The following is a 23,327-nucleotide window of genomic DNA, read 5'->3' as shown; positions in this document are numbered from 1 at the left end:
CCAGGTGGCCATCGCTGCCCTCTGGGCTTTGTATGGGGACACCGATGACTGTCCCCAGCCAGAGGGCCCTGTGGGGTCATCGGAGAACCGCTACACTGGGCCCAGCTTCAGTCCCCAGGCTTCCTCCCCAATAGCCCCCCAGTACCCTCGTTTTTCTCCTAGGATCCACAAGGCAAAGTTTAATGAAAAGCTGGACTCCTGGCCCCTCCTCTTATCTGGCGGGCCTCACCCCATGAGAAGCACCACAGGATCCCATTGAGTGAAGGGACCACAGGCGTTTCCTTGTCCCCCCAGCCTGGCCGCTCCGCAGTTCATCCTCCCAAGGGAGAGGCCTCACTTGGTGAGGCTGGTCTCAGGATCACACCCTGATGCCCAGGCAGCCCTGCCCTGCAAGCGTCTGGGGCCACATCCCATTTCCACTGGGAGGACGCTGGAAAACCTCCCCTGGTGGCAGCCACGTCTGCTTCCCTGTAACTCACCACAGAGGAACCGCCCAGCCCGTCAGATGTGGGAACTCCTGAGCCTCCAGGGCCAACAGCCTGACTCCTGAGTAGCAGGCCATCCCTGCTGACCTCACCTCTCTGCTCCCTTCCCCACCTCCAGTGCGCAGGGAGGGTGCCACTGCACCTGAAGTGGGAGTCATAAAGTGGTCGCAGAGCCCAGGGACCCTGTCTGTGCTGGCCAACCAGCTGGCCGGACAGGTCTGGAGGAAAGTGGCATCCACCCCATCTTGAAGGCACTTGTCATGAGAGCTGAGCAGGTGAGCAAACTGACCCCCAGCCCCCAACTTAAGGTGGGCAGTCTGGGGAGAGTCACCTCCCAGTGCCACATAGCAGTGATCAGTGGCGCTCCCAGCCAGCTCTTCAAAACCAGCTCAGGCCAGTGCCAGTCTGAGAAGTCCAGCCGGGGCCAGCTCACGGCCCTGGTGGAGGTGGAGTCAGCTGTGCCTTGGGCTTCCCCTTGGGCAGGAAAGGGGGCCCATGGGAAAGAGCCCAGGTGGAGGCAGATGGAGACCCTGGGACAGCCCTGGGTCTTAGGAGGGTCCCCTTCATTCCCTGATTCTGTCAGAACCCACATTCCAGACCATGCTATTCAAGACAGTACCAGTTCCGCTCCCTAAAAGCCATCCATCCGGGGACACAGACCACACCACAGTCCAGGCTCTGGGAAGCCTGCAGCAGACACATGTTCTTTGAACTGACTCCCACATGCTCCTCCCTGGGAATCCCCAGACCTCCGTGTCTGGACACACAGCTGCCCCTATCCTGACCACAGCTCTTGACCACCACGTTTCCTAGAAATTCACATCTCTGGCTGAGATTAACCAGAATCCTGTTGACTCCCATCTACACTAGCAGTTGAAGGCATAGGGAGTTTCTTCGTGTCTTCTCAAGTCAAATTCATTACTCTGCGGCAGGAACTGAGGTGAACCAACCAGGTACCCTAGACTCCCTGGGAGACAAACAGTGGCCCTGCCCTACCCCGCCCCGGGTTCTCAGGGCCACGCCACGCCGTCACTGCACCCCAGCAGTTTGCCTGAGTCTCCTCTCGGTGAAGGCCAAGTGGGACCGACCAGGATGCTTTGATGAACTGCAAGAGATCTACAGACACCCAGTCTTCAGCTGGCCGAGCGCTCTATGTCACCCCAGAGGCCATCATCCACAGAGAAGCAATGTCCCTGGGACTGAGCCCCCTCACCTGCCATGTCTGCTGGGTCCAGCACATTGGCTGAGGTGAGCTGCACTAGCTGGGGTGTGAGGGCTCAGCCCACAGGGCCCAGCCGTTACCTCGTCCCCTAGCTCATCACTCACGGACAGCCATGCTGGGCTCCGTCCACATGCATGGACCATCCCAGGACACAGTGGCCCTGGGCGCCCAGGGCAGAGCCGCACATGCTCGCGGCCTCATGCACCGACGTCCCACATCCACTTGCAGGCAGCGGGCAGTGCAGGCGGGAGCCCCGGGTAGAGAGTGGCTCAGAGGCGCCTGCCTCACTCACCGCCCTCGGTCTTCACCAGGAGCCCCTAGTCTCGCCGTTCCCTGCCCCTCTGCCCTTCCCTCCCCCCAGGTGCTCCAGAAAGGCCCAGAAAATGAAGCTGACTCAGGATAGCCCCTGAAGGCCGGCCCACTGGACCTGTCCACTGGACTCACAGGAGGAGCGTGGACCCTTCTACCCAGGATGGCCCTGCCCTGAGCGCCCCAGGAGGCAGCACTTGGGGTCCTCTGGGTGGGCAGGCAGGCCTGTGCATCCTACAGGGTCAGCGGAAAAGAGCCGGGCTGGACATGTAGGGAAGAAAGGGCCTGGGCTTGAGAGTGGCTGGGCGTCTGCCCTGTCCCCGCGGACACTTGAGGCAGCAGCAGGAAAAGAGGGCTTCTTCTAGCCACACAACCCCATCTGGGGAGCACCTGGTTGGCCGTCAGCTGCAGCTCCGCCCCCCTAAGCTCGTGCCGCTCTCAGCTTGGGTTGGGGCCGTGGGACCCCTAGGAGGTCTTGGGGTCCATTAGCCTCATGGGGTCTGGCCAAGGTCACAGTCGGGTGATTCCCTGGGGGGTCTGCCCTTCATAGACAGGGGCACCAGATGGGCGGACTCTGCCTCTCCCCTCATGGGCTGGGGACGAGGTGAGGGGCCTCAGAGTAGGAAACCAAGATGAGGCCTTCAAAGGCATTCTCCGGGAGGCTGAGGGCCACGTCTTGGGGCTCACAGGGCAGACATATGTGTTTGAGACTCAGTATGGACCACTGGCTCTGTATGAGTGGCCGGGAACACAGTGCATGTCTCTGAGGGCAGGTAGGGGCCAAGTCCCAGGTGGATGGGGTGGCGAGTGGGCTCTCATGGGGCAGGGTCTCTGCCCACGCCCTTCTCCCCAGGACTCCCATTCGGGATTCAAACTCCCCAGCAGCAGCCCCAGAAAAGAGGTTTCCTGTCTTTCTAAATAGGCTTTTGACAGACAAGTGGGGAGTGAGCCTCAGAGAGCAAAGGGCTCGGACCAGAAGTGGAGTGGGGGTCTCCCGACCCCCAGACTCAGGAACTGGAACTGGGGAATTCAGTCAAAGGCACGCAGGGTGACACGGCTCGGTGGTCACCTCGGTTGGCCCCTCCTGTAACAGGTGAGGCTGCTGGGACATGGGTGCTCGCTCCCTGCCCAGGGTGGGAGCTCTGGGGGTGTGTCCACGGCGGGAGCAGGGGCTCCCGGGGCCTCTGGGGTGGCTCTCAAGGCCCTGCTGGCGGCTGCGTGCAGCGAGGGGAGCTGCATGCCGACAGGCGGGACGTCTACCTTGTTCCACCAGCCCCATGGTGGTGCCGGAGGCCGCGGTGGACATTGTGGCCGGAGCGGTGGTCTGTCTGCCCACTGTTAGCACCGGGTTAGAGACGAGGGGAGGGGCGGACACAGACGAGGGGTGGGCGAGGTGAGGGAAGAGAAGAGACAAAGGAAGCAGAAGAAGATTAGAGTCAAAGTTTAGGTGACGGATGGTTCCAGAACCCCTTTCACAGGAGCGTGAAAACAAGATGGAGACCGATTGACATTGGAAAAAGCATTTGCCTCCTTTCTCCTTGGAAAACCCCAGCGGGGCCTTCCGGGTGCCCGGCCGGGCGTGCGACAGGACATGTCCTATTAGTATTGGTGTGACAGCATGCCCCCCGGCCCGGCAGCACAGTATCACAGCAAGGTAACAGGATGGGGCGGGTGCTGATGCAAACGGACAACGAGGACAACCACAGACGCTCCCGCGCCGGCATCACGGGCAACAGACAAGCCACAGGAGAGCGAGGGGGCGGCAGCCCCGCCCGGGGGACGTTGTCCCCACTAGGCCTGCCCTGTCCCGAGGCCTCAGGGTCGCCGATAGACCCTCGGAGCGGCCACACACCCCCAGCCCTGCCCACCCTTCGTGCCCAAGCAGGCAGCCGCCAGCCAGCGTGTCCGAAGCCTCTTCTCGCCTCCCCTCTCCCAACACAGAACGGGTGCTCAGAGGATTCAGGACAACAACGAGGCCACAGAGGTGCCGACCAACGCCTGGACAGACACATGGAACTGCGGCCCGGCCGGCAGGCAGCTCAGACACAGACCCAACACGCAGTGACGGGTCCTCGGGGGGCCCGGCCAGAACCCAGGCCTCCTCTGAGGCCCAAGGGTCTCAGAGGGAGGAAGGCAGGGCCGGGCCGGCAGCAGAGGACGGGACTGTGGGGGTGAAGACAGGGCAGGCGGCTGGTGGCGGGTCACTCCCCAGGCTTCCCGCCGCAGGCCTGCTGCTCCTGGAGATGGCTGTTCTCACCTGAGAAATTCCGTGTGGCCAGCATGGTGGTGAGGATCGCACCCTGGAGAGAGACACATGGCTGAGGCCAGGCGGAGACCCCCCCCAACAATCTCCGGACCTGGGGTCAAGGCCTCTTAGAGAGGCAAGAGTTCTACACGCCCACCAGCTGTACCCAGACAAGTCACCTCATGCAGAATTAACAGTGACCTGTCCTGGGCCCTAAACTGTCCATCAAACCAAGCTTCTAAAGTGCTTCAAGACCCCTGGAGGCACTGAGGCTGGGGGTCTGCCTCTCCCCACAGCCCTTCCTCTCCCTGAGAGGTGCATGCCTAGCAGCCAGGGGCCTGGTCAGGCCTGAACACTCGCCCTCAGCACAGAGCAGCCTGTAGGCAGGACGGGCCTGGTGCCCAATGGCCTCCTTACCCAGGGCCCCCTCCCTCCTGCCCCTCTGAGCAGCAGAGCTTGGCTACTCTCCTGACCAGAAGTGCTCCAGGTCAGAAGCTTCTCAGCTCACTCCCACCCAGACAGCATGACCGACCACAGGGCATGCCTCCCAGCCCCCTGCCACAAGGGAGCCCTAGGAACACCTCACGGGCAGTGTGGGAGACTGAGGAGGGGCCAGCTGACATCTAGCCAGGCCCACACCTGGGCACCTTTGGTGTCATTGCCATGGAAGGGACTGAGTCCACCTGACACTTCTGGTCTGGAATAACACCAACGAGCAGCCTGTCCTGGGTGGCTAGGACCCCTGCCAGGCCTGCTGGGACCCCTCTAGCCACCCTCAGTGAGGGGCGCTTGGCGCCTCCAGGTAGGTGAGTACTTGAGCCGGGCAGGGCACCCTGGCCACACACTGGGGTCAGCATCTTACCTTGAGCTTCCTCCGAGCGTTGAATTTTTTCAGGCACTCCACGGTCTCCTGCCTGTGCATCATGGAGGCCACAGTGGAGCGTTGCTGTGGGGAGGGAACGAGGGAGAGCGTTACTGCAAGGAGCCCCGATGGGCATCAGCTTTGTCCCCAAGGTGGGGCTCAAAAGAGGGAGGTCAGGGAGAGGCTCAGGGCAGCAGCACCCCTGGGGCTCTTGTGCCAAGAGCTACCAGCTACCCACTGCAGCCAGAGGCCACCTGTCCCCACTGCCTGCCTAATCTCCCAGTCCATCACCTCCTATGGCTGTCCACTCCGCCTGTCTCCACCACCACCTGGCCCTCACCCTCCTTGCAACTCCATCCCCTCACACGCTGAACTGCACCTCCTCTTCTCATGGAGCTCCTGTCCTCCCAGGGACTGAGGCCTTTAAATCACCAGCACGTCCCAAGCCACATAGCCCTCAGGAAACCACGGGACCAACCCATTGGATTTGAGGAGAAGGCCCAAGGTCAACATGCTAGGGGGTGGTCTGGGGCTAGTATGACTTACGCAGACCCACGGGTGCTTCAGCGCCTCGTGTGCCGTGATGCGCTTGGCGGGGTTGATGGTCAACATCTGGTTGATGAGGTTTTTGGCTTCGGGAGTGACCGTGTCCCACTCAGGGGACGGGAACTAGAAAGGAAAACCAGGCACAGGGGAGCCTGAAGCCCCCTCCCCAGACAGGAGACAGAATTCTCCAAAGGGCTTCATCTGAAAACAGGGGTGTCACCCCACACCCTGCCTCTTCCAGCCTGCCTCCCCCAGATGGGGAGGGATTGGGGATCCTGGCACTCACATCATAGGCCCCGGCCTTGATCTGCTGGTACAGCTTGTGCTGGTCCTCGTCCCAGAAAGGTGGGTAGCCCACCAGCAAGATGTACAGGATCACCCCTGGGGAGAGCCAAGAGCCCAGGGCCTCATGCTGCTGCCCTCACTGCCCACGCCCAGCAGCCCAGCAGCCCAGCGGAGCCCACCAGTGCAGCCACACACCAGTCTCATGCTGCCACGGGGTGTTTGGCATGTGATCCCAGGATAGGAGTCAGATGCCCAGCTATGGTTCTTAACAGCTACAGGAACCTCAGCTAGTTTCTCAGCATCGGCTAGGGTGGGGGTCGCTGCCCAAAGCCAGCAAGTCCCATGAGGACACTAGGGTTCTCAAGCACCCCCTCCTCTCCATTCCCACAGCCAGCGTCAATCAGTGTCCCTTTTTGGAGACCCTCATGTTTGCAGAATAGCATAAACAGCTCCTCTGCCCCCACACCCTACTTCACAGGGGAGGCCCAAGAACAGCCCCCTCCACTGCACTGATTGTGGGGGAGACACCCCTGGCAAGGAGGCAGCCCTGCCAGGGTGGTCCACACAGCCCCTGCCCCTCCAGTATCCATCTACCATCTGGGCACTTGCTGCCCCTTCTCCAGACTGCTCTGCCGAGCGCAGGGCAGCCAATGGGGTGGTGGGCTTCTCGGCAACAGCCAGGGTTGTGTTAGTAATTCCGGTCTGGGTGGGGAGGGTGCTCCCAGTTGGGGGCAGCCAGGTGTGGGTCTGGTGCAGTGCTTATGGGGGCAGCCCCACCTCGCCCAGCACACCAGCCTCACCGCACGCCCAGATGTCCACCGGCTTGCCGTACGCCTCCTTGCGCAGGACCTCTGGAGACAGGTAGCCCGGCGTGCCAGCAAACCCTACCACGAGGGGAAAAGGTGGTGTGAAGGAACACAGGGGCGGCCGACACCCCCGCCCTGTCCCCTGGCCAGCCGGCTGGCCAGGTACTCACCAAACCACGCCTGCTGGTCTCCCTGCACCTCAATGGCCAGGCCAAAGTCCGCCAGCTTCACCGCAGCCCCTTTGCACTTGCTGGCCAGGAGCAGGTTCTCGGGCTGTGGGGAAGGTGAGCAGCCCAAGGGTGTGGGGTTTACACCCAGGGGTGTCACCGGAGAGAAGGGGACAGAATACCCCTTGGCAGGTGGGGGCACACAGGTCCCCTGGCCACATGGGTGTCCCCCCGGCATGGCTGACACCTTTGGCTTGAGTGCACTCCAGAGCCTGCACCCCACAGTCTGTCTCTGTCCCCCACTCGCCAGGGGCAGGAACATGAGCCTGAGAGCTGAGAGAAGCTGGTTCTCAAAGCGCAAGCTTGGAAACTCGGGGCACTGGGACCAAAACAGCACACCCTGCACGCCCCAGCAGGCCGTGTGGAGCCCAGACCCCGGCTGTAGGGGGGCTTCCCTCCCCCTACAAAGGCTGGCTGCACAGTGAGAGCAGTTTCTGGAAGGTTCAGACACTTCCTGCAGGACAGAGACTCTCAAAGGGCAAGGAGGAACAACCAAGGGCCCCCGTGGCCTGAGCAGTGTAGGACATCCAAGTCCCACCAGCCCTGGGCTGGCTGCCCACAGGAGGGGAGGGTCCCGTGCCGACCTCCTGGTCTTGGGGAGCAGCGCGCTTGCTCATGCCAGAAGAAAGGGTATTCATCCCTGTCCTACTGGGGTGCCAAGGAGGCTGCTGCCCTGTGCTGGGAACACTTGGCCCCGAAGGCCCGAAGAGTTCCCTGTACACTGTGTCCTGCTTGCTAGGCTCCTCCATCCCAGCCTGTCCCACCGGCCTCGCCACCTCCCAGAGGGCAGCGCTTAGAGCTCAAAGCCGCTGGACTTCCTCATCCTTGGCTGCCAGGGGCTCTCCGGGCCCTCAGCCCCCTCACCAGGACACCCTCCCGACAGGACGGTCTGCTGACGCCATGCCGCCCACCTTAGTGCCACCAAGAAAGACAAATGCTGCCAACCCAACTGAGTTAACCCTGCTTGGACACCAGGGGTGTGAGGATGAATCATGTAGCACAGATGAAGCATGCCAGCCCATGAGGCAGAAACCAGAGCTTCTCTGGGCCCCACACAGCTGGCGAATAAGCTTCGTCACTCCAGGTGACATGTGCTAGGGATACTCAGCCCTGTCTGCCCAGCACAGCCAAGAGGCCTCTGAACACCTTGATTTTGCCAGTGTGAGTGGGGCAGGGGGACCCCTACCTCCCCACAAACCCCACACCAAGAAGTCTGAAATAGACATAACATTGCAAATCAACTATACTTCAAGTTTTAAAAAATTGTTTTTATAAAAAAAGAAGCCTGAAATACTATGGGTCAGGGGCTGCAGCTGGGGGCTTGACCCAGCTTCTACGGATCAGATTCCCCCCACCCCAAGGAAATAAACCAGCATTCTTTGGCTTCCCAGGTGGCGCTAGGGGTAAAGAACCCGCCTACCAATGTAGGAGACATAAGAGACGTGGGTTCGATCCCTGGGTCGGGAAGATCCCCTGGAGGACGAAATGGCAACCCACTCCAGTATTCTTGCCTGGAGAATCCCATGGACAGAGGAGCCTGGTAGGCTACAGTCCATGGGGTCGCACAGAGTCAGACGTGACTGAAGCGACTTAGAATGCCTCTCTGGGAAGAAGGAGCTAAGGGAACCTGGGAAGAGCTGGGCAAGAAGGCTCCTCCCTGGGAGGAGAGGGAGGGGACCCAGCTGGGTTGCATGGGGATGTTCCCACCCACAGGCTCCACCCTGGCTCCCTCACAGCCACCAAGATGGCACCAAGCCCCTCTGCTCTCTCCACCCTCCACATCTTGGCTGAGAGGAAACCCACCACAGCACTGCTTCTGGAGGTCTGTCTCAGCCAAGATGACAGAAGCCCTTCTAGAGGAGGAGGGACAGCCTGCTCCCCCTAACACCTAGTGGGAGACAGGAGACCAACTCGTCCTAACCCCTTTTTCTTTTTCTCAGCAAGGATTCTGTATGCCCTCAGGTCACACGTGGGCTGGGGAGAGCAACCATCTACACTTCGGAGCTCTGGGCTCCAGGTTTGTTATGTATCGTGAGGTCCAAGATGAAGGAGGGATGCGTGCCCTCTTCCCTGCGGCCCCTCCTCCCAGAGGCCCCTGAGTGAGGCCCATGCAGACAAGACACAGAGACAGAGGGGCACCCACAGGACAGGCAGTCAAGGGGGGGGAGGCTGGGCAGACCCATGAGAGAACAGGGGACCACACAGCACATGCAGAGTGGGAGCGGGGACACATGAGGGCACAGGGAGGGTCCCAGGCCTGCTCCTGCATCCCCCCAAGAGCAGCTCCACAAAATCAGCTCACATACACACACACACAAACACACACACACACACACCTCTGGGTAGCCCCAGGATGATGTGACTCCACTCAGCCCTAGCACCCACGGAAAGGTTGGTCTCAAACACCACCAGCAGGGATGCAGGCCCAGGGGTCTCCCCACCCCCTGCAAAACCAACAAGAGAAAAAACTGACCCGAACTCAGACTTGGAGAAAGCTGAAGTCAAAGAAAGGAGGAGAGATTGAGAGGAGGGGGAAGGGGGAGGCGGAAGGGGAGGAAGGAGGAAGGGGGAGGTGGGAAGGCTGCAGCTCCTCCTGAGGGCCCCTCCCACTACACAGAGGCAACCCTTGCTTTAAATGATTTGTGGTGGGTGACAACCCTTGTTTTAAATGATTTGTGGTCACTTTGCCCAGAGCTGAGCCAAGGGCCACAGAGGCGAGTAGAAAGGACTGGAAGTTTGAAGAGACCAAACTGGCCCCTCCACCCCCTGCTCCCGAGGCATGTACATTCTCTGTGTCCCTCCTGCCAGGTCTGAATCTCAACTGGAGCCCAGAAAGCGAGACCCCGCATGGACATGTGCTACTAGGCTGATTCTTGACAACTGTCCCCTCTCAGCCCTGAAGCCTAGAGGCATTGGGAGGGATATGTACAGACACATGCATGCATGCACACATACAAACACACATGCACACACACACAGTCTCACACACATGCACAAATGCACATGCATATGTACACGTGCTCACACATACATACAAGTCCATGTGTGCGCACAGACCCACATTCTCACAAGCATGCACCTTCAAACACAAACACATGCACACACATACTCTTATATGTGCCAATGCACATGCACACATGTGCACACACATTCTCATAGGCAAACACCTTCACGCAAAAACACACAGGAACACACATATGCAAACATCACACACACACACATGTCTTCTGATGCACTGCCCTACCCCCGAGCCTCCCCTTAAACACGACATGCAGGTACAGACGACAGACACCTGGCACAGAGTGGGGGGGGAACTCACCTTGAGGTCCCTGTGGACGACCCCCATTTGGTGGCAGTGGAGAACCGCCTCCAGGATCTGCTGGATGCAGTGACTGCAGCAAACAGCAGGCTCATTAGTGCGGGTGGCCTCTGAGGAGTGGGCGGGGTGCAGGAGAAGGGTGCTGTGTGGGAGTGGTGGGGTCTCCAGCCCAGTGGGGGCCCGGGGGAAGCAGGGAATCAAGGTGCTGCCTGCCACATGCGAGATGAGATGCTGGCCAGGAGAGGGCCTCTGGGGCTCCCTCTTCACCCCCAAAGGTCAACACAAGGCACGCCCTCCCCTCTAACCAGGACCACAGAGGAAAGATGCCTGACACCAGTGCACTCCACCCCAGGCTCATGCTGGCCATGCCTGGCCCTGAGCTGGGTGCCCTCGGGGAGGGAGACCAGGGCTGAGTCTACACCCTGCAAGGCAGGCTGGAGACCCAGACAATGGAAGGGGAGGGTAGAGGTGAAAGGGCAAGGGAGAGAGGGCAGGCCAGTGCCACAGTGTGGGGGTGATGCCCTGGGCAACAGGGCCCCTCTCTGTTCTGAGGCTGTGCTAACGCTGCAGTCACCGGCACGCATGTATGAGAGCGGGTGTCATTTCATCAAAATAAACTTCACGTCCACACTGGCTGCTGGCTGCCGTGCTAGACAGCTCAGCTCCATAGCAGCACTGGGGTCGCTGGGGGTAGGCTGGCACTATCCAGGGCCCCGAGCCAGGGGCTTCCTTACAGATTAGGGAGAAGGCCCAAGTCTTCTGGGGCATCACTGGTTGTATAGAAAAGTCCAGGCTCTCCCCAGGCACCTCCCACACCCGGGCTTCAGTAATGGCCCTAGACATCAGACCCAGGTGCCTCCAGACCTAGATGCCCCCGGCCCCAGTGACCTGCACCTGCCTCCTCTAGGTGGTTGGGAAGTGTCCAGCTGCCCCCAGAGCCAGGCACAGACCCCTGAGTTTCCACAGTGCCCCTGCAGCATTACCAGCCACCAGAGACAGGTGTGCCACAGGCTGCCATAGTCCATCCCTGGGGTCTTGGCCCCAGCCCCTCTGGTGGGGGCAAAGGAGGCACAGGCAGGACTACTCCTGCCGCGGCTAGACCGGGGAGGTGACTGAAGGTCAGCTGGAGGGAGGGACTTTGTTTTCCTAACAGCAAACTCAGAGAAGGGACAAGAAACCAGCCCATGTTCTCAAATAGCTCTGACCACACCTGGAGACCACCTCCTGGTGGTCTCCACCTGCTAGAAAAGTAACCCTGAGTGTCCACCCTGAAGAAACCTAGACCTCAGAGTCCTAGTGATGATGGGCTCCTGAGCTTTATGGGGTCAGAAGGAGCTAGGCCCAAACCTGTGGGTAACAGTCCCCCAGCAGCTCCTCCCCTTAGATGCCTCTAAGGACTGGGAACCCCACCCCCACCCCAAGCCCTGAGCTCTCCTGTCCCACCTGCTCCCAGGGCCTCCCTCCCTGCTCCTGTCCCTCCCACCACGCTCTCATCTACTAGCCTCGGTCTTTTGTGGTCCTCACCCTCATCCCTGTATCCCCAGCTCCACATCCAGCCACTACCAGCCCTCTTGTGACTGTAGACACGGGCTCAGCCCCTCCAGGCTGCCCCATCAGGGCAAGTTCATCCTGGGGCCTCTTTCCTTGTGGGCAGAGCTCAGCCGTGAGGTTTTTGGAGCTCCTCTGAGGTCAGGACAGGCCACTGGGTGGAGGCAGAGGCCAGAGGAAGCCCCAGCGCTTGCAGTTGAGGCCACTGAGCTGGGGCCCCGGGGCAGGGGGCGCTGGCTTTCCCAGTTCCTGGGAATCTGAGCCCCGGGGAGCCGTGCTAGGGCATCACTTCATCCTCCTGGAGCTCAGCCCCGAGTCCCTGGACCACCTGCTCACTGCAGCACCCCACCCCACCCAGGGGCTCAGGGACCCTCAGGTCAACCAGCCCCTGCCTGTGCTGCTGTGACCAGACCCTGGTTCTGCCCCTGGGGGTGTCCACCTGAGCTGTGTACCCTGCCATCCATGTGGAACCTCAAGTCTTCCTCCACACCATCAGCAGTCCTCACAGCCACAGGCTGGAGTCCCCTGGGCCACTGGCCACTCCCTGAAAGCCCTGGAATGACCTGGCTCCAACCTCAGGCCTGCTGAGACCCCTGCAAGTCTTGATGTTAGCTTTGAGTCAATCCCATCTTCTTTCTTCACCCTCGTGACCTTGCCTCCACTCTCAACCTCAGAACGCTCTCTAGACCTCCTCTCTAGACCTGCCTCCGTAATAGACCTGCCTTTGTGTGGAGTGAGGTTGGGGCTCCCACGTCATCCCCCTCTGCAGTCACATGGTGGCCCTGCACTCTGGGTGGTGTGCATCTCTGCACTGGACTGTGGCCTCCGTGACTGCAGAGAGACGTGTTAGTTCTCTCTTCTCATTGTATCCTTGGCCTTGCATGAAGGTTTCTTGGACCTGGGAGGCACCTGCCGCAGTACCAATTGATACATCGGCTCAGATGTGGGTGGGCTGTGCCTTCTGTCCTCCTCCACGTCCCCTCCTGAGGATTGAGGGCTCCAAACTAGTGCCAGGATGGGGTGACTACACCTGCTGAGCCAGCACCAGTCTGCATTTCTCCCCAGGCATCCCAGGACTCAGCTCGGCTGCTGAAATCAAGCCCTACAGCTCTGACACAGCCCTGTCCACCCATCCCACATGCTCCGCCCCAGAGAAAACTGTGCAGGGTATGCCCCTTCTCACAGCCATTGTGGCAGAACTGGCCTGTCTCCCAAGCCTTTTCTTCACAGCATCTCTGGGACCGACGGGCAAGTGGCCTCCACAGCCAGCAGGTGGACGGGACTCTCATGTGCCTGGAGAGCAGCCCATTCTGGGCAGCCCACCCTCCAGGGATCCTTGGAGACCGCTCCTGGTGCCCTTCTCACCCTGCTCCCACCCTGGTCTCGTCTGAGACCAGGGCCTTGGGGAACATGAGACTGACTGGCCCGTCACGAGGTCCCTTCTGCCTTCCATTTACGTTATACCATCTTCCTCATGAGGACTCCTTTCAAACGAAACAGTTTAGAAAGTCACTTTGTGGTCAGATTTGTTCCCCAGCATCATTCCAGATGCTGGCTGGTCCTGGACATTATTCTCCTGGTTCTGGGCTCTGCTGTTACCTGGAATATGATCCTTCCCCTCCCTTCCCCTTCCTCCTCCTCCTTCTCCCTCTCTCCTCCCCCTCCCCCCGCCCAGGGTCAGCCAGCATTCTCACACACACACACCCCCAAGCACCTCTCATGAACCATACTGTTTTCAGGGTTTTTTAAAAATGGATTTGAACTCTGCTTTTCCAGGTTTGAAAAAAAGACCCCTCATTTTCCCCACAAACTCCAAAATAAAGATTCCACTTTCTCTTCAAAGGAATCTCCAGCCTTCTTGGTTACAAAAGGGTTCAGAAAAGCAACTCCTGCCTTGCGTCCTCTTCCTCTAGAGATGTGACACTTCAGGAATTCATCAGATGCTCAGCTCTGAGCACCATGGCCCCAGGCAGGGCCCTGGAAGGGGGTGGGTGCGCTAGACGTGAGCCAGACTGCATCATGGTTAGGGGGGCGCCCACCACCCCAGCCAGGTGTCTAGGGCTCCAGCTTCAACACAGCCCAGATCCCTTTGAGAAGAGATCCCCAGGGGAAACACCCTCCCAGAGTGGGTGAAAGCCTTTACCTCCCCTTTCTGCCAGAGCTCCTGGTGATGCCCATGGGCGACCCACCCACGTGGGCATCCACATCACTCTCTCAGACCCTCCTGCCTATAGGCTAAGCACCAACACAAAGATCAAACACACAGTTCCAGGGGCCAGGATTCCCGGGAGAAATGACAGCCAGACATACGGGTTTAATGAGTGGGGCTAGCTGGGAGGGATCCTGAAGAGCGGCTGCCTCTCACCCTCTTCCTCCTAGTCTGGCTACCAGCAAGGCGGAGCCTAAGGAAACCAAGCATTTGTAGCGGTGGGAGCCCAAACTCCAGAGGAGCCTCCACAACAGAGACCCAGGGAGGAAGATCCAGATCTCTGCCACCTAGACTAGCAGGAGAGAGCTACAGACTTGGAAGGGTGGGGTGGGGCGGAAAGGGGGGCATTGGAGTAGATGAGGACAGGAGGTGAGAGTGGGCAAGGATGGAGATCCAAAGACAAGGTGTTGGGGGACTGGGGGATGTGGGTGGGGTGGGGGAGGGAGTGCGGGGGTAGAGGGGGGCACGGGGGCCTCCCAGCCAAAAGCGAGGCTCCACTGTGGGTCACATCCCCTCTCCAGCGAGACCGTCCCCAAAAGAGTGCAGGAAGGTGCCAGGCCCCAAGCCGTGCCCCGTGGTGGGCACTGAGGACCAAGGAGCCCGGTAGGATGCTCCAGGAGGGGGAAAAAGAGAACAGCTAAGGTAAGCCCTCCCGCACCCCCGAGGCACCCAGGAGGCACCAGAGGTAGAACCGGAAGGCAGCCCTCCTCGTCCGGGTTCTGCCCCAAGCCGTTCCCAGGCTGTTATGAAAAGTGAACACCCTTCTTCAAGGAGCCTCAGGAAAGCAGCCAGTGCCCATGTACCCTCGGAAGCCAGAGCCCTGACCGGCCGGCCCATCCCACCATAGACCCCAACACCCAACCCAGCGCCCGCCAGGTGCATGGCCTCGTGCTGCCCAGGTGGGGGCCTGGGTGACACCAGAACCCACTCCCACCCTCTCAAGGGGGCTCAGGCTGTCACTGACAGGCAAGGTTGTCTGGGGGTACAGAAGCCAGTTACAAATAGCTACTTGTTAAAATAATGTTGATTAGAAGGGGAATATATATATTCATTAAAGACAAATTTTAAAACAGACAAAGAAGATTCAAAAATTTTAAAGCATCTGAAAATTCACTGCCTAGAGAGGACTGCTGCCAGTCTTTTTATTTTTTTCTTTTAAATGCATGTTTCTCTGGGAGCCCGGCGGGGTCAGGCTGGGCTGTCTGGCAGCAGTGGCCCAGAGATGCACTGTCAGGAGTGACGTAACTGTCATGGGTCAGGGTGGTGTCTGGGCAACAGCATGGGTCATGGGGGGGGTGCCCACCCTTCCGGGCGGGGCCCTGCCATTCCCTAGCAGCCTCGCTGCAGACAGCATGTCTGAAAACGTCAGTCCCCTTTAACTCCCCCGTGAGGGCTGATAACGTCCCTTTACCCCCCACTTCAGGCCCTGGTCTCCTGCTCACTGTCCCCCAGGGAGCCCTGAAGGAGGGCCAGTGGGCACCTTTCCCACCAGCCCAGGCCCCCACGGCCCTCCCTTTCTGCCTCCAAGGTGGCCCTGGGAGCATGTCACAGAAAGGGGTTCCTGGCCTGTCTCTCGGGCAAAAGCATTTGGAAACCGTGAGTCTCCACGGGGAAGGCCTTGGTCGACGTCCAAGGGGGGCAAGAGGAGGCCCACCACCACCCTCTGTCCGCTCTCCCCCCACCAGCCACCCCAAGGAGAGCCTGTCTGTGGGCCAGTTTCCACCCTCGCGCAGGCTTGGGCCCTCCCTGACTTGGGACACACGAGCTGCCCGCCCCCACCCTGGCCCTAGGACCTCCCCAGAGGGCTCTGAGCAGGGGTCTTGCCCAGCTGACCATCTCCCTGGACCACGTCAGGGACAAAGTGCACGAGAGAAGACGGGGGCCAGAGGAGGAGGAGCAAGGCCTAGTGAGGGAGGGCCGGGCAGGAGAAGGGGGGGAGGGAGCGTGCGAGGGCTCTACACCCACCTGGCATCCGCCTCACTGTAGTACTCTCTCGCCACAATGTCCTCAAAGAGCTCCCCACCAGTGACCCTGTGAGAAGAGCACAGAGAGGTCCCCTCCGTCACCATCACCATCTCCACCACCAGCACTGTCACCTCGACCTCGTGCTCATCATCACCACCACCATCTCCACCGTCTTCAACCCCACATCACCAGCACCACCAGCACCTCCAGCACCTCCATCTCCAGAGTTACTCAGGACTGACACATTTTAGTCTTCACACCCCTCTCCATGACATTGGTGCCTTAAGCTTAGAAAACTGAGCTTCAGTGATCTCAGTGACTTTCCCAGAGTGGGCAGCCCAGAAGTTTGTACTAGGCCTCTGCACTGTTATCCAGGCTTTGTGACTAATTCCATGCCTGAGAAAAACTGGTTTACCCTCCTCGAACCCCCCAAGGCCAGCGATGCGGCCCCTGCACAGGACGGAGGGGCCAGAAGAGACAGTGCCTGGATGTGGCCTTCCCGGTGGGTGAGGTCACAAGGTGTTCAAAGTCCCATCTCCAGAAAGAGAGTAGGACTTCCATCCACACACTCTCTTGCCAGTTGCCCCCCAGCCAGGGAGCAGCCTTCAGGTTCTAAGGTCAGGATGGTCCCCCTGCCCAGGGCAGAAACCACTGCCTGGAGAGCCTCAGGGAACCCAGCAGGGATCTCAGCCACTCAGGATCCCCTGGCTGAGAATGTGGGTGTGGACAGCAAGGTGAAAAGCAGAGGCCAAGGTTGCATACACAGGGGAGCAAGAAAGCTCAATCCCTGGGTCTGTCCGAGCCCCTCATCCTACTCGGCCAGCTCCAAGTCCACCAGAAGGTCCATCTAGAGCTTTTCTACCCCTGCAAGGTCTAGAGTCTCCCTCCCATGTCCAGTGGGGACACCAAGGGACGCTCCCTCTGCAAACACACCCTCCTTCCTCACCCCCTCCAGCTGTGCTGGCCCCACATGCTGGGATCTCTCCACTTGCATCTCAGTTCCCATTCATTCTTGGGAGTTGGGGCTTGGGTTGGCCTTGTTTTATGCCCAGCACTCAGGGCCAGGCTGGTTCATGGTGACCACAGGTATGGGCACTGCTGAACAGTGGCCCTGGTGTGGGCAGGCTCTCTCTTAGAGAAACACAAAACTGAGGATGCAGTGGGTGCTAGGATGCCCCTGTTGGAGGCTAGATGCAGGCCCTCAAATCCTGTTGGAAGCCAACTACCCCAGTAATGAGGAATTTTTAAGGTTCCACTTCGCCATTGGAGGAGACTAAAGATCAGACCCTGATGATGGAAAGACTGAAGGCAAAAGGAGAAGGGGACGGCAGAAGATGAGATGGTTAGACAGCATCATCTACTCAATAGACATGTATTTGAGCAAACTCTGGGAGACAATGGAGGACAGAGGAGGGTGGCGTGCTGCAGTTCATGGGGTTGTAAAGAGTCAGACACGACTGAGCAACTGAACAATAACAAGGCTCAGATCAGGTGACTGTCCAAGGGAGCAGAGCCTCATGTGTCTCTGTGTACTTGTGTACCCATGTGCACATGTATGTGTGCAGAGCAGGAGGATGTAGTACTAGGTCAAGCTCAGAATAAGAGGACTCACTGTTTATTTTTCTGCACCCACAGTTCACAGGTCAGGCTCCACAGGCCCCGAGTCCAAGCACAGGGCAGAGGGGAAAAGGCCACGGGTACTGACCGGGGCTGCAGCAGGGGCACAGGGAGCCCCCCAGCCCAGGAGGCCCTGCCCAGAGCCGGGGACAAGACCTCTGAGTCCCCACATCCACAGGAGGCTCCGGCTGTGCTGACGGGCATCAGGGGCCTTGTTCTCCAGAGCTGCAGGGCGAGGAGTTGGTTGTGGGGTGGAGGGGGATGCCACCTCAAGCTGGCCAGAAAGGGCGTGGTCTGGAAACCAGCATTCTCCCTTTCCTCAGGTCCCTGCTCAGCATGGCCAATTCTGGGCTGCAGCCACAGCCCCTGGGGGACCCCCTTCCTCTGTCCCCGGGCCTGGTCCCCAAGGCCACGTGACATTCTGAGGCATGGAGAATGGGGAAATCTGTCAGTCCCCGAATCTACAGAGCCCCCCAAGCCGCCTAGGTCCAGGGGCCTCCTGAAGGTGATGCCAACTCAGGACAGACACTTCTCCCCAATTCTGGGGCCACAGAGTCCCAGAGGGTCTGCAGCGTGGCACAGGAGGGCTGCGTGGGGCTGGGGGTGGAGGTGGCAGGGCTTGGCAGCATCTCCACGCCTCCACTCCTCCTGTCTCCCTCCAGCCCCTCACTCCATGCAGGCCCTCCTGCCCCCACCAAACAGCTGCCTGAGGCCCAGCAGTGTCCTGGATACCCCCAGAGAGGCAGTTTCAACAGGCCTGAGGGCCACAGTGGTTTGCGGGGAAGATGTGCAAAGCCCAGGGCCTCCCTCCTCCCACCTGCTCCAAACACACCCGCCAGTTTCCTCTCATTAGCCCCCCTCAGAGCCTTTCCCACACCTGCCTGTTGCTTGAGCCAGGAGAGTCAAGGCGCTCCCACACTCGTGCATGCACTTGTATGGGTGTGCACACATATACACACATGCGCACCTGCACACACATCATTTTCTCCCTTTTTCTGCTCCTGAATCCCACACAGCCTCCTGTCTGACACCAAGGGCCTGGACATGGCCACCCTCCAGCCTGAGGTCTCTATATTTCCTGGAAAAAAGCTGGTGGAGCTTTTGGGTCTGGGGACCCATGGGGGTGACAGCAAACTGGCCACCTCCACAGGGTCCATGAAACAGAACTTTCGGGACACAGCCTTGGCCCAGCACAGGCAGTTGTATCACAGGTCAGCCCTGGTCACCTGGCTGGTGTCTCGAAGTGGTGTCTTGTGGGACATGGGGGACTGTGGGAGACAGTTCCAGCATCTCCTAACCAGAGGACCCCAAGTAGGCCAGAGGTTCATTCTTCAGGCCTCCACACCCCATGGCCGAGGCAGCTGTCACTTGAGGGAGGAGGTCCCTTCAGAGACACATCCTGTCCCCATGGCCAGGGCCCCCAGGCTGGGCTTCCCAGAGGCCACACGGAGCCACCCCAAACTATGACCTCTGGCCACCACAGGGTCCTGAGTCACACTGACTCAGGACAGCTAAATAGAGCCCCGTTCAGCCGGAGCTGTCAGGAAGTGAGGTGATGAGATCACTGCTTCTAAATCCAGCAGGAAGTGAGACGAGGCAGGGGCCCCAGATGCTCTCACTCAGCACGGCTCACACACACATGTGTACACATATACACCCATGTACACACTGAATGAATCACACATCCATCATCTATCTACATCCACCCCCACAAATCACACATGCAAATGTGCACACCCGTGGACATGCATGCAAACAGGTACATTCCCCCACAAATCACTTGCACACTCACACTTGAGGCAATCATACACACACACTTCCATGTTGACACCAACATACACCCATGCACACATCTATATGTTCACACCCCACATGTCCATACCAACTCACACACACATTCACATACATACACATGCACACACACGACAAATCACACGTGTACATGTGTTCATACAATCATACACACATGCACACACTGAAACCCACTCATGCACATGCCCCCACAAATCACAACCACAGATGCCTGCTCATCAACATATATGAATGCACACACACAATCACAAACACACAGGCAGTCTTATGCATCCAAGCATACACTCATGCCAGCCCGTGGGCCCCAGAGCAGCAGTGATGAGAACACCAAGGAAGGTAACAGAAGACCGAGGGCCAGACCATTCCTCCGGGATCCTTGCCTCCCTCCTTCCCCTGCCCTGGCCTCCAGCACACCCTGTTCTGGGTGGTTGGGAAGGGGCCCAGCTGGGCAATCCCATTCCTGGGGGATTCCATACACCAATGCAAAGCCAACAAACCAGTGAGGTAGGCTGGGGGCGAGGTGACCCAGGAGTCAGGGGACTGTCTGCAAGGGCTGCAGAAGCCGAGGGGCCCAGTCCAGGCCCAATGCTGGGAGCAGACGAGAGCCCATGTCCCTGGGCTCCGGCACTTACAGATCGAAGACCAGGTAGTGGAAACCTTCCTCGGAGATGCTGTCATGGAGGCGCACTGTGGGAACAGGAGAGGCCATGAGCAGGGGCAACAGCCCGGAGCCCACCCACGCTGCCCAGCCACTCATCCAGGCCCATAGCCAGCAGCACAAGCCCTTCAAGGAGGATCCATACACCCCATCAAGGGCCTGTGGCTTCCCACAGTTTGGGCTGGGGAGGGCCCAGCTGGGCACTGCAGGCAGAGTCTGAGGGGTGAGCCATGGGCCCTACAGGCCAACTGACCCCAAGTCAGCATCCAAGGGCCTCAGGGGTCTGGTCTTTCCTATCTTTTCTTTTCCTTTGCCAGAAGGAGACCCAGTCCCCTCTCAGTCCCTAGCCAGGTCCCCTGCTCCCAAATGCAGCAGAGAGCAGCAGGAGGGAGCGGGGCGGGGACAAAGGCCCACACCACCAGGACTGGAAAGGAGCTGCTGAGGGACTTCATGGGAGAGGAGGGCGGAGGGCTCCACTGCCAACCTGTCAGGACAGGCTAAGGTGGCAGGGACCCCCGGGGGAGAACCACCTGCCCGGGGCCCAGTATGGCATCACTTCCGAAGAGTCAGACCCTGATTTCCCATTCCAGAACCTGCAGGGTCAGCAGAATGGCGCCACAGCCATGCACGCCCTCTCTACTTTAATTGGTTTTCTCCATCTCCTGAGCCTGGAACAAGGCCTGGCCAGAGCTGTGCTGGTTAGGAGTTGACAAATGAATGAATGAGGCAGTGAATGAGTGAGTGAACAGTGAGGAAGATTTCAGCACAAAGAACACAACTCCAAGGCCTCCTTTTCCCTGAGCTGGAGATATGCCTGGCATTAAATGGCAGGTATTTCTAGGAAATTCTGGACACTTCCTGCCAAGTGATGGGGCCTGCCTTCTGTATCAGAAGCTACAGTGTGCCCATCAGTAACCATCCCAATCATCCTGAGAGATTACAGATGCAGCAGTTGGTGCACCGAGAGGGAGTGACTGGCTAAAGGTCACACAGTTCACACAACACTGAGCAGCAGTGTGGACAGAGCTCCCGCTTGGCCCCTCTGCTCCCTGGGCCTCACTCAGCAGTCTTGCTCTCCGCCACCATGATGGACGGGGCTGCGGGAGCTGGAAGAGTGAAGAGCAGGCTTCTCCCAGGCCCCACAGGTCCCTTCCTCATGCCCTCGAAGCCGCTCTGGTTTTTAGCTGACTGTCGGCATCCTTCCTCCTCCAGCTCTGGACTTCCTAAGGGCCCGCCAGTAAGGTCCTCCCATCAGGAACCGCAATCTGGCTACAATTGCCCCCAACCTCAGGCAAAGCCTGGCTCGGGGAGCAGGCCTCACTCCCAGCAGTCAGGGCACTTGGTCACTAAGGACAAAGTGCACGGGTGGCTCCGGGGGGCACCTCATCTCACACCCTGCTTCTCTCACCATCTCCCCACCTACTGTTCGCTCTGGATCTCTCTGCTCAAGGGGCCAGTATCCAGCTTCATCTGACCCAGGTCCTGGGGCCAACGCCTGGCACCCTCTCGCTCCCACCCAGACCTCAACTCCACCAGGCGGGTCTGCACTTTCCTAACACACAAGAGACCGCCAGCTCACTGCGCCCTCCTCCAGGACTCTTCACTGAGTGAAACTCTCCCCGCCATGCTGACTCGTTTCTAGTGGGAGCCCGGCAGGTGGGCCCCTCTGAGCAGCCTCCCCTGCCCCCAGCCGCTTCCCCTGGAACTCTAAGCAAAGACAGGCCCAGGGTGGAAGGGGGAAGGGAGTAGAGGGGTCTGCCTCCACCACCCTGCCAGCCCTGCAGACAGCACCCCGAGAGGGACACTCCTGGGGGAACCCTTTTCTCTTCCCATGCAAAGGAATCCTCCTTCCCCAGGGGAGTCCCGGGGGTCCATAAATCTGGGGGCCTGCTGACCTTCCCCTCCTCCCCCACCGTGGAGGCCACTCCTGCCCTCAGGCCCTGCCCCCTCAGAGCAGGTGAGAGGGAGCTGGCAGGATCCTCTGCCTGAGAGTCAAAGCCACATGCACACACTTTCCTTTTTTTTTCACTTAAACATTTTTAACGTTTAAAAAATAGTTATGTACTACTTTAATAGTTTAGAAGAACACCCACCTAGCACAACAGACCCGTGATTTCACAGACAGGGCTAAGTAAAAAAGGGAATTGTCACAGAATCTATTTAAGTAAAAACAGTAAGTAAATAACACTGTGGGTGACATACAGCGGCTGCAACTAGAGTCCAGGTAGTTCCTGAGAGTCCAGCCTGGGAGCAAGGGGTTGGGGGACACCAATAGCCACCAGGCGGCATCGGGAGCCCCGGGACAAGCCTCCCACTGTGGGGCTTGCTCCTCCAGGGACCACACGGAGTCCCAGGCCAGGGGGCTCTCAGTGGGGGTGGTCCTTCTGCCCCTCCCAAGCTGCCCCTCGAACCCCTCCATGGACTGCAGTACTGCGACAGGAGGAAGGACCCTGGGACCTATCATGTGATTGGCTTTGGGAGGGAAGGGCTGTGGATGCCCGGTTGTCAGTGTGGCATGGGCCCTGAGCTGTCAGAGACTGGAGACCTTTTACCCTCCCCTTCTGCACTGGCCTCCTCATCTCGGCAGGAAGTCCTCCCAGGGCCATCGTACTCGCTGGTGCCCACCTGCCCAGCTCCTAGATGGACTATCCTGCAAGGGAGGGCAGTTCTAGCCCTGGAAACCAGGAGGTGGGAATTTTCCATCCATGAGCCAGGCCCAGGAGAGAGAGGGTCAGTGTGCAGAGGGGAGGCTGGAAGGAGGCTGAGAAGAGGATGGAAGGAGGCCGGGGGAGGCTGAGGGCTGACTCCTCAGAGTCAAGGCTGATGGCTCTACTCACTCCCGACGGGGCCCATTTTAAAAGGCTGTAGATGGTTCTGCCTACCATGGGCTCTGCTTAATTCGTCACCCACAGCTCCAGGGGCAGGGAGGGAAGCTTGGGACACGCTCACCTGCTAAGTGGCAACCCCTCAGGGTGGCCGTTGAGGTGAGAGTGGAGGAAGCCTTGCCCTCGGCTAAGTCTCCACTCCAGGCACCCGCCGGCAATGGGAAATATGCACTGAATAGGAATTCCAGAGGCCCCAGGTGGAGGGGGCCATCCTCACAGACAGTCGAGTACAACACGGACATGTGTGTGGAGGGCACAACCCACAGTGAGGCCCTGGAGCTCATGTTCATCCTGGACACCCTGGCCTGCTTCCCAGGGACCCACATG

At 59.3% G+C, this 23,327-nt stretch overlaps 1 protein-coding gene across 17 annotated transcripts in view; it reads right to left on the bottom strand.

The window, feature by feature from the left end:
• CAMK2B (calcium/calmodulin dependent protein kinase II beta) overlaps positions 1-23,327 on the bottom strand; it is a 92,719-nt gene that overhangs the window by 15,663 nt on the left and 53,729 nt on the right. For 8 of the 17 annotated variants that reach the window (XM_081535270.1, XM_081535271.1, XM_081535277.1 and 5 more), the window contains exons 4-12: positions 20,090-20,144; positions 16,029-16,094; positions 10,307-10,379; positions 6,931-7,033; positions 6,755-6,838; positions 5,956-6,050; positions 5,670-5,792; positions 5,124-5,207; positions 4,274-4,316 (exon numbers count right to left, since the gene is read on the bottom strand). In XM_081535270.1, coding sequence (XP_081391396.1) covers positions 4,274-4,316; positions 5,124-5,207; positions 5,670-5,792; positions 5,956-6,050; positions 6,755-6,838; positions 6,931-7,033; positions 10,307-10,379; positions 16,029-16,094; positions 20,090-20,144 — 726 coding nt within the window. Of the gene's footprint in view, positions 1-3,276; positions 3,352-4,273; positions 4,317-5,123; positions 5,237-5,638; positions 5,793-5,955; positions 6,051-6,754; positions 6,839-6,930; positions 7,034-10,306; positions 10,380-16,028; positions 16,095-20,089; positions 20,145-23,327 lie in introns of all 17 variants that reach the window. The other 9 variants (XR_014067003.1, XM_081535266.1, XM_081535268.1 and 6 more) reach the window with 3 other exon arrangements.

Source organism: Giraffa tippelskirchi, chromosome 10 (assembly GCF_054371585.1).
Source record: "Giraffa tippelskirchi isolate mGirTip1 chromosome 10, T2T-mGirTip1v1.2.pri, whole genome shotgun sequence".
NCBI classification, from domain to species: Eukaryota; Metazoa; Chordata; class Mammalia; order Artiodactyla; family Giraffidae; genus Giraffa; species Giraffa tippelskirchi.
The sequence above is the reverse complement of the archived record's forward strand: the minus strand, read 5'-3'. Positions and strand labels throughout refer to the sequence as shown.